The 11,230-nt window shown below is 36.8% G+C and overlaps 1 protein-coding gene across 1 annotated transcript; it reads right to left on the minus strand.

Annotated features, from left to right (window-relative positions):
- Positions 1-6,480: 6,480 nt before the first annotated feature.
- Positions 6,481-11,001, minus strand: LOC309709120 (ependymin-like). The gene is made up of 6 exons (XM_082537576.1): positions 10,863-11,001; positions 10,529-10,563; positions 9,143-9,277; positions 8,627-8,810; positions 8,119-8,206; positions 6,481-6,983 (listed from the first exon to the last, which is right to left on the minus strand). The coding sequence occupies exons 1-6, from the start codon at positions 10,936-10,938 to the stop codon at positions 6,833-6,835; spliced, it is 669 nt and encodes a 222-aa protein (XP_082393702.1). The 5' UTR covers positions 10,939-11,001; the 3' UTR covers positions 6,481-6,832.
- Between the last annotated feature and the right edge of the window lie 229 nt (positions 11,002-11,230).

Genomic DNA, 11,230 nt, shown 5'->3' on the forward strand with positions numbered 1-11,230 from the left:
TGGAGAATGTCCTGACCTGATTGTCCAACACTGTCCTAAGCTTTACTTGTTTGAACACACAGCAGATGTTTTAGCTTAAAAACAGTAGTTTGATTATTTAAAAAAAAAATTTAAAAAAGAAAAATGCTGAAAATTTGACTTTGCTTGACATGGAGGCAGTATTGAGACTTAATTCAAAAAGCAAAATAAAAGACATGTATAAAGAAAATCCCTTTACTTTTGGTTCGAAACAGTAGGCATCTCCCTCTTCAGCACCTCTGCAATCGCCTTAGACTGTCAGGATCCTGGGTCTCCTGACCCAGCGTGTTTAGTTCTTTGTGATTCTTGTATTTTGTACTCGTGTGATTTATTCTATGGTTTCTAGTTTTGATCCCGTGCCCTTCATGTTTCTCTGTGCCCCCTCTGTTCTGTGTACGTCTGTGTCTTTGCATGTTTGAGCTTCTTGTTTTCTGTCACTCTGTATTGTGAATCATGTTCTCATGGTTGGTCTTTTGTTACTCCCTCGAGTCTAGTTTCTTGTGTTCCAAGCTTAGTATTTCCCTCTGTGTGTTTTGGTTCTTAGAGTCCTCTGAGAACCAAAATACGCAGAGGTTTATGACATCTAAAAAACTCAGACATGGTTTATGTCTGTGTTTCTTAGTTGCGGTCTCCACCGTGTCAAGTCCGCGTCTCTGTTTTATACTTCCTGTTTTACTTTGAAGGTCCGTGTCTTATGTGAATGTGTCCTGCTTTGCTTCCTTGTCTCGTCAGTTCTGATTTCTCCCAGCTGTGCCCTCCTTCTGTGTCTCATTCCCCTCGTTACTTCCCAGTGTATTTAAACCCTGTGTTTCTCTGAGTCAGTGTTGTGTTGTCCCTCATTCTGTGTGGAGTGCCCTGTGTCTCTAGGTTGCTTTTTGTATAACTTTCCCCTTCCAGCAAATAAAGCTGAGTTCTTTCCTCGTGCCTGCATTTTGGGTCCAACTCCTGCCTGCCGCACAGCAATTTATGACATAGACAACCACCAGATTCAAACCCAGATCCTTCTTGCTGTGAGGCAACATTGCTAATCACACCATGCCTTTCCAGCATCAGGGAACAATACGTTTTGATTGTTCAGAGGCTTTTCCATTCAAGTAAGCTCAAAATGCAACACACAATGGAGCATAATCATGTGAGGAAATGTAATTTGCATACAGTATGGCATAAACATGTTTTTAAATTTGAAGGAATTCCTTTCCAGTAATACTTATCTGGGTACTTGTCTATGTAGCTGAGATGGACAAGTGTCGCTGTAAAATATCAATGACACTTTGAATTAAAATACAAAAACTTATGTTTGTATTTTTGAAAGAGTAGCTAGGTTGACGTAGATATCTACTTTAAACTAAATTTTAGGGTGTATACCATTTTGGTTACAATGCCCATTCAATTTCATGGTAACCTGCAAAGATGGCTTTTCACCTTCCACTTTTCAAATAAATGTAGATGTAAAGATGAGTGCTAATCAGAAATTACACACAGGTTGAATGAATGCCTTGTGCTTTTTGGGGGGGAAAATATATTGTGTATGTCAGTAAAATCTCCTTTACTATTAAATAAAATGTACATTGCTGCTCGTACAGTTAGCAAATAAACACATGAGGAGGCAGCTAGAAGATTAATGACAAAGAAAGAAAGAAAGAGGAGCAGAGCTAGAGAAGTATGTAGAGGAGGAATTGCCTCTCTCATTTGCGTAAAGAGGATAATTGGTGGCTGACCCTCTGATGTCCATCAACCTCTACTGAATAGTGAGGTGAGAATGACTAACAATGTTCTGCTGCATCACAAGCTATAAAGCACACTGCAGTTCACACTCACACACCCACAAATTCTCATAGACACACATTAAAACCTATAACCTCGCACACAGAGTCTTATTTGTATGTGTAGTACCCACTCACTGGAGTCATCACTCACTAATGCCTGTAATTAGGGCTCTTTGATCAGGCTGGATGAGTACTCAATAAGTACACTGAGTAGTAATACAAGAGGTTTTGTAGCCATTTGCCGTGTGTGGGGGATGAACGAGATTTCATACATTTATTTACTGATCTATTTTCTTTCTTTTTGGTACATGCTGTGAAAAAAAGGTTAACCTGTAAGAACTTGTAAATTAATGTGCTTCTCTGCAATCAATTTTAATATGCAGTGACTTGATCATCTGGGAGTGTTTGATAATGTGAGGTGATTTTCTAAAGGCATGGAGATGTTACTGCCATATAATTAAATACTATCTGTTTGCATATGAGTCAGAGGGAAAACGTGGCACATTTTGAGTTTAAAAACAAAAACAGCCATCATAGTGCAGCATGTGCTCGTTCTCCCGGATAACTCATCCAACAGGAAGCAATATTATACCAAGGACATGTTTGTATGTGCACTGTGGGTGTTGGCATCAAACAGCAAGAGCTTCTCTGTACACATCATACAGATGACATATAGGCCTGATCAAATATTCTCCAGTGGAAGAAAATGATGCTATAAGGATGCTGTAATTCCAAAGTAAACCAAAAGCTAAACCCAGTGGTTGGCTCTTCTCGGTGTTAACTTGTTTGTCTCATTGAGACAGATAAAATCCTAACAGAGAAAAGGGACTGGCTGCCCTATAAGTCAGCACCAGATCACCAATTTGTATCTGGACATTTGTGATGAAGTATCAGTTGCAGATGGAACTGCTTAACGACACATAACGACATCCTGATTTGAAAGACAAGATAATAAGCCAATTTGTCTAAAAGTCTCGTGTTAGACGTGTTTGAATCAAATGTATGTGTTTTTTTCCACAAATATAATCATTTATCATAATGTTAAAATTTGCCAGTTTTACTTGATATGCTTGAAAAAGATTCCCATCAGCCTCAGCTGTGCTTTGAATTTAGTGCTGATCAGCAATTATTAGCAGGATAACACAGCTACAATAGTGGCAAAGGTAAACATAACCTTCTGTGCCAAATGTCATTATGCTACCAGTCGGGCTGGGAACCGGTTCACTGATGTTAGACTGGCTACTGCTGGAGGGTAGAGCGAACAGCATGAAGCACAGGCAGACACAGCTGCAAATGATTGTCAGAAGTATTACATGTGCTCCTATAGTGCCTCAGTGCATTTTCACAGCTTGGTCAGTTCCTGTCGACATCTTTATTTGGTTTGGTCATATTTTTTGACAGCCAGCCCAAGCGACTGTCACTGCAGGATGAATAGTAGAGTTAAACACGTTGAACATCAAATATTTACCGTTAATGTATTTGTGATTTCAATGTGTTTAGCTTTTTTATTTTTCCATTTCATTTGGGCGTTTTCATTTGCCACTGCTGAGAGTTTTAAGGCAGCAGGGTTTGAAATTGCTTCTACTTTCCAGTGACTTTGTGACTGATGGTCAATCAGGCACAAAATTAACAAATCTGCATACAGCACCTCCTACGTTAACATTTAGGCTCAAGTGAATCTGGCCAATAAATAAATTAATTAATTAAACAAAATAAATGTAATTTCTTATCACAACAGGTACTTTACAGTGAGCCTCCTGCACATTTCTCAGCCTAGGTCGCAGCATGCTTAGAGAATCATTAGACTGATAATTGGGCAGACTTGCAGGGCTATTTTTGCTGCTAATGCTTCCATAGCAGGTTGTCAACTCTTAAATCACAAAGGACAGATGGCTAATTTTTCACACTGGGGTTAGGTAGCTACCTCTGAACAACATAGTGTTGATTATTAGACGATGACTCACAATTCCCTGAGGTGAAATAAGTGTGATGATCCTCTACTAATAAAAATAAATTCTGTTATTATTGACGTTCATTGTGTAGACAGGTATGACTATGAGAGGACATGGAGGAATTATACTGTACCTCAAGAAAAGTAGAAAAGACATATAAAGATACACTCTTTTTATGTGCGAGATACAAACTCATCAGCGCTGGATATTGTGTTCGTGTCACTTTACCTATTTATCTCGAGTACCAGTCATATATTATATTATGCGTCACAGATAACCTTGACAAAAGGACTAAAGAGTTTATTGATGTACTTGTCAACAAATGCAACTTCTCATGTGAAGCACTGGTAGCGTATATAAAACTGTATGACTGATAATACACCACAGGTGTCGTATACAATGATACTGCACCACACAACCTTTAGAAAAACAATTCTCGAAAACTGCCAGAATTTCAGGCCACATCTAGAGTTGATTTGTAGTTTTTAGATGCATCTCATAAAATATTTGAATGTACAATATTTATGATATAAAACACTGAATGAATAAGACATACTCAAATATGAATGCAGAGTATACTGTAGAAATAAGGCTCTCGGTAAACACACGCAACATTAGGCTGTTGTTCCCTGGGAACATTTATTAAAGCCTTATATAATAATTATTAACAAGGTAATTGAGGTTTACGACACAGATTACTCAAGCGCATACACTACAGCACATTCAGTTGGAAAAGACAAATGAAAGCAGTACCATCTGAGATGATGAGGGATGCTGCCTCCATCTGCTGAAGAATGACTAGTACTGCAGTTTTCTACGTGAGACGTTAAGCACAACAAGTTATCTGAATAATAAATAATTTTCTGAAGGTTCTGATCGATTTTAAAATCTGTTCCCCAGATTCCCCCTGATTTAAACAAGAAAATGAACATGTATGTGACAAATTTGCCCCTCATGATATACACTACTTTCATTTCTGCTCTTTTGCACTCAGTTTAGATGCATCCTGACTTCTTTAGAAGATGCTTGATGGAGAACAGTGCAAACAGCCTCATTTTAAAAATACATTTTCCTACATTACCCCCAAATGACTAATTTTGTGCTAATATACATTCATTATTGATTATTGTTTGATTTGCATTGTATATGTAAAAACTCTACACTCACTTTCTTGAAGCTGTTTTCATTGTTAGAATCTTATGTCATCAGTTGTGGTAATTCATGATTAACTACATTGAAAATGCATTGGAAAAGGAAATATTACTGAAATAAAATTCCTGTTCATCATAACATAAAATGGTTAAGTTATAACCCAAAAGCTATACTTTAATTTTGTGTAATATTAAGATGGCTATTTTATTGTATAATGATTTCATTAATGCAAATCACCTGTTGCACATTCTGAATTTGTTCAATGTATTTGTGTAAGTTTTGCATTAACTGTTTAGGAATTACAACAATTTGTATACCGTTTCAGAGGTTCAAAAGCAGTTGGATAATTGACTAATAAACTGTTTTATGACTATGTGAGATTGGTTCCCTCAATGTCTAATAAAACATTTGACAGATAAAAGATCTGGAGTTGATTCCTAATGTCATTCTTTCATTTGGTATCTGTTTACAGGAACGCTCAATATGAAGTTCAAAGAGACGCTGATGCAATTGCACCAGCAGAAGCACATTATCACAGAGCTTCACTGTTGATACAGGAAGGCTCTTTCACTGATCAGTATCAAAATTTATTAGGTCAGATCCTCTGATATGTAGCTTCATATAGATTATCTGTATGTGTGTTTATAAACAGTTTTCAGTCAGAAGATAAATATAGAGCAGTCTGTGATAAACGTTTTATGATCTTTATCAGTTTTCAATGGCAGTTACTTAGAGAAAAAACTCTAACCCTCTGAACATTCAAGTGATGCAGGTTTATCAATCTGACATAACTTTTATTCTTGGGATTACATGGAAATGCAAAGAAAGGATCTTTGACACCAAAGCAAATATATACTTAACTGATCATACTGTTGAATGCAAAGATTATCGTTAAGCTGACAACAGAGCCCAGACACATTTCCTTTCTTCAATTGTTTGCCTGATTTTTCAGTTTGGTTTACCCATGTTTTGAACAAACTAAATGAAAAGGAAATTAAAATGTAAAGGAAATAAAAAGAAAACACATTTATGTAAGATGTTGAAAACGGCAATCTGTTCTGCAGTTCAGATTTTGATGCACACAAAGGTCATCTTCACCATGACATCCTTTTGTTCTTCATAAAACCATATTTTACATGTGTTTCACACTAATATGGTGACACTAATTTTTCGTGCGTACCCAGTTAATTCCTTTAAAGTCTTTACTTAGGTGTAATCAAACAGCAGGAATGTGCAAATGCAAATGGTAAAAATGGTAAATGGCCTGTATTTGTATAGCGCTTTACTAGTCCCTAAGGACCCCAAAGCGCTTTACACAACCAGTCATCCACCCATTCACACACACACACTGGTGATGGAGAGCTACATTGTAGCCACAGCCACCCTGGGCGCACTGACAGAGGCGAGGCTGCCGGACACTGGCACTACCGGGCCCTCTGAACACCACCAGTAGGCAACGGGTGAAGTGTCTTGCCCAAGGACACAACGACCGAGACTGTCGGAGCCGGGGCTCGAACCGGCAACCTTCCGATTACAAGGCAAACTCCCAACTCTTGAGCCACGATATTATATTAACATTTTCCACACAAGCATTTAAGTGCAAATAATTTTATTGACATAATGACAAAGACAGAAGACAAAGCAAATCTGAAAACTGTTATTTGAAGGTCTCCTTTATGTAGTGTTGACTGCGTATCTGTAGTTCTCACTCTAATAATATAGATTTTTTTTATTTACATTTTCTACCTACAATCCAAAGGTAAGGTCTGTGAATTGCAGATGACAACTCTGCTGGATGTCATGTTAATGTAACTTTAAAATGACATGATGATCCAGTGATCATCTCATGATGATGACTGAATCATTCAGGTCAAATATGGATTTCTGCTGAGGGACAGGATTTGTAATTATCTGTAATTATCTTTCTCAAGATGCTCAAGATGTTTACTCTATTCTCTTGCTCTTCATGGCCAGAGACTCCATGACAGTGAAGAAATTATGTGGTGTTTCTGTTTCCTCCAGTTCAGAGTTGGCACAGAAATCAGGAGGTAAGTAGTCCATAGGGTTTGAGGTGCCAATTACCCAGTTGAAGGTGCTGAAATAAAAAAAATACAAGTTTACTTGTATGACTAGGTTACCAACATCAAATTCAAAATTTACAGATGGAAAGCAGAGAATAGAACACCGTAACACTTCAGTGTCTTAACTTTTGCATGGTTCAGGGTCAAAAATCCAAAACAGGTTCTCATACATATGATTCTGTTTTCTACTGTATAATATAATAATATGATATGTGTTTGCATTATATTGTTAGACATACTGTAATAAAAAGAAATTCCCTCTCAAATCTAAAATGGTTGCTGAAGTTGTTTTTAATATCATTAGCACAGTTTTTGTTCCATTTTGTCTGTTTTAGTTTTATATTACTGCGACAAAGTGGGTGGAGCATTTGCACACTTTAACACTCACCATTTGTCTTATGCGTGTTAATTTTACACACAACATTATATTGTTTTGTCTGCTTGTGCTTATTTGCTGTGGTTTGCCAATCCTAAGGTAACATTGCTTCACTTTGTGTGTGTGTGTTAAATTTGTGGTTAACATCAAAACAGTTGTTGATCAAGTTAAAGGAAATACACACACATACATTTTCAAGTTTCTTTTATAATGTTCAATTTTTAAAAAAATTTTTTCCCCAGGATCCATGCAGGTCAAGTATCTTGTTACTTTTATAGTGCTGGTGATGTCATGGTTGACATCACTGGGCCAAACCAAGTTGGGAAGGGGGGGGGGGGGGGGGTCTTTCTGTAGGAAGGCTTGTTTTAAATGGATTTGTTAAGAATATTTGAATTATTATTGAATTTTTAATTATTTATTTATAGGGAACCATTTAGCCATGAAATTGAGCTAGTGATAAATTACTGAGTGTTATGTGTTTCTCAGATGTTCATGTTGCTTTGTAGTTTTACTGGCTTACCAGCTATTGGTATATCTGGACTAATTGGCTGTGTAGGCTTCAGATGGGGAGAGGTGTGCTGTGTGTGTTGTGTGCCTGTCATGTTGGTTAGTATATATTAATTTATGGAATTTCATTTATGTCTAAGTTTCATATGTCATGTAGAATACTGTAAATCTTATCTAATCTACCCTTTTCTCATAACTCAACTTTTTTTGCTGAGTCTGTCTACATACCTTCCCTTTACATTCGAGACAGACTCTCTTACAGTTACCTGACAGTGAGCCACCCAGATTGTGGAGTATAGCTTGTGAAGGACACAGGGATGCAGCCGATCTCAGTAAAGACAGTTGAATAAAAGCCTGAAAACATACAGTATAAGTTATATGTAAACAGGCTACCTGAGTGGCATAAATGAAAAAAAAGTGTTATTTTACATTTACTAAATTCACTACTATTTCTTTTTATTTTGTCATAAATAGGAATTTACACTTCTTGTCACTATGCTCGACATGCATGCACAGGCAAAGGTAATTTGGTCATTTAGTAGTACATTGGCTTAACCTAATAACTAGTAGGATAGAAAGGTTTATTGTAACACACTGCCAATCCTTTACTACAATGTCTATTTGAAATTACCAATCAGTGTGTACATTTACACAAAAATAAATTAAAATTTGCCTTCCAAAATAATGAAAATAGCACATAGCACTAGTGGTAGTATTCATGGCCTTTCAGCCTTAGAATTAGTACAGAACACATTTATTTTTGCTTCTTCTTACCATTTTCTGAAAGACTGCCATACCAGGTGTTGGTTAGCACACCCATTCCCCAAGCGGAGGAGGAGCCCATGAACACCTGACCCATCAGTTTAGCATCAGGGGGAACTTGCATGGGAATGAAGGAGGAATCCAGCTTCATCTTCTTGCAAGAGAGTGTTTTCCAGTTGGACTCGTAATAGACCCCCTGAAAGGATGAACAAAGAGAGTGAATGCTCTTTGCCTGTTCACATCTTGGCTTGTATGCTGCCACTGTAGTATTGTAGCCAGCACGGTCTTATAATATGTTTGCATAAATATCAGTGTGTTTTTGTCATTTTATACTTTCATTTTATTTTTTCAAATGTCACACTACGTTTATTTATTTTTTTATTCTAAAGATTGGAATTCTGTTTATGTGTTAGGTAAGACAGAAGAAATGAGTAATTTGAATGATATTTAGATACTTTTTGAAGTGGGAGGGATCATTATGAAGGAAAAAAAACACAAAACATCAACAGTGTAATGAGGCTTTACTACCTCTCTAAAAAGCATCAGCTGGTCCAGAGCAAAGTCCTGATTGTCACCAATTCCGAAGTTTTTAACTCGCATCCTCTGTCCCAAAGCATCATAGGTTATTAATCCCGTTGAGGAGATGAGTCCATCGCCAGTCATCTGAAAAGGAGAGATAAAAGCCAGTTTTATGAATGACCTAAACATTACTTAATGGTCATTAAATTATATTTAATCTGCTATGTCTTTAGTTCAAAAGTTTGTATGATGTCTGACTGCACTACTGAGAAAAGCACAGAGAACTGTCTAATTGATTCACAGCAAGAAACTGGATATCATGTGTCCATCCAAGCAACAAAATCTTTGTCTCAATGAAATGAAGTGTTTCTAGTTGTGAGAACTCATCTGAAGCAAATGATATCATCTTGTGAGGCTTGTGAGCATGTGAGAAAGTGAATGTCTCAAACATATATTCCTGAACTTGTCTCTAGTTAATGTCTAAAACCCAGGTACTAATGTTAAAACATATTTCAGTACAAGTTGAAGTACTTCAACTTCAGCTTATTGATCAGCTGACCTGGTCTTTGTGGATCTACACAGCTGAATTCAACAATACATCAGCAGTTATTTCATAAGTTGTCCTGGCTGGTTTCCATCCTTTATACTGACAGTAAGCTGTTTATGCTGTCTTCATATTATACTGTATACAGCCACAATCAGCTTAATTTCAAATTCATTTCAAAACTTCTGAGTATTTTCATGAAACCTTTAAATAATGCATTCAGATTGTTTTGCAGCATGTTTCACAATATGTAAAAATATAATGCCACACGTACAGACCCAATATTTGATTTACAAAAGTGAGGACTTACATGTAAACTTTGCATTTCCAGTTTATCCAATACCACTGCAATATAGTGTCAACATGAATATAGCTAGCAACACTCTGTGTGACAAACTGCACACACACTCATGTGTTTGGCTAGATGCTGAAGTGCGGGTTAGGCAAACCAAGTGTGCGACAAACCAAAGGTAACAAGCTTTTTTTGAAAATGCGTGAACTAGAAAGTACAGATATTTTTTAAAAATGTAGGGAATAAAAATAAAAAGTTGTCAGAAAAATAAATACTAAAGAAAAGTACAGACACCTGAAAATTCTAGTTAAGTACAGTAATGAAGTATTTAGACTTCATTACTTTCCATCTCTGTTAAAACCTAATCCGTACATATTAAGGCACAAAAAACTGCTCTGTTGCTGCATAATCATACTATTATGTAAGGACATATTACATCCAACAGAAAAGGGTTTAGTTGGCATAAAATGCAAGAGAAGTTTGCTTAACACTGATCAGAGCAATAGAGATATATAGTAAGTTCCTAAAGATTATCTGTGGAGCACATCAGTGAACTCACCACAGTGAGCCCTCCACTCAGCAGCTCTGGAACGACTGTGGAACAGAAAGTCAAAGTCAAGCTTCATTTGTTATAACAATCTAAAATTAAATGCATAAATATACTCATTGGAGAACCTTAGCTTACTATACAAATTAATCTTGGCAGCCTAGTTTGACTATACCTGGTTTTTAAGATAGATTAAAAAATATGTCTGTGTCTCTGAGTAAAAATAACTTTTCTAACATTATGAATTGAGTTTTTTCATATTTCTGTTTCAGGCACATTTAGCAGGTCTCTTAACACAGATATAGACATCAGTTTGAGTATCTTGTTCATCTAAGTCCATACTCACCACAGGGTTTGGGGTATTGGGCGACACCCACTGCCAGCAAGAGGCTCAGGCAGGACAGCACACTAATGAAGTTCATGGTGAGAAAGTTGCAGAGTCGCCGGACCAGGAGAATCTGTGAGCGCTCTGGTTCAGGAAACACTTCCATATAAATCTGCTAACAGGAGGCAGTGCCCACATCATGTGACGTCCTTGTGCGTTTTCTGGACTATCTACTTCACTAAATAATTAACAGTTGTACTTTACAGTTTACAAGACATGGCTGTTTTTAATGTTGAAGCCTAAAGCTCATGACTTAAACTGAAAATAAAATGCAAGTAGGCTATTCTAATATGCCTTATATTTTATCTTAAATTTACATATCTTTTGCA

This window comes from Aulonocara stuartgranti (assembly GCF_965226115.1).
Source record: "Aulonocara stuartgranti genome assembly, chromosome: 6".
Classification (NCBI taxonomy): domain Eukaryota; kingdom Metazoa; phylum Chordata; class Actinopteri; order Cichliformes; family Cichlidae; genus Aulonocara; species Aulonocara stuartgranti.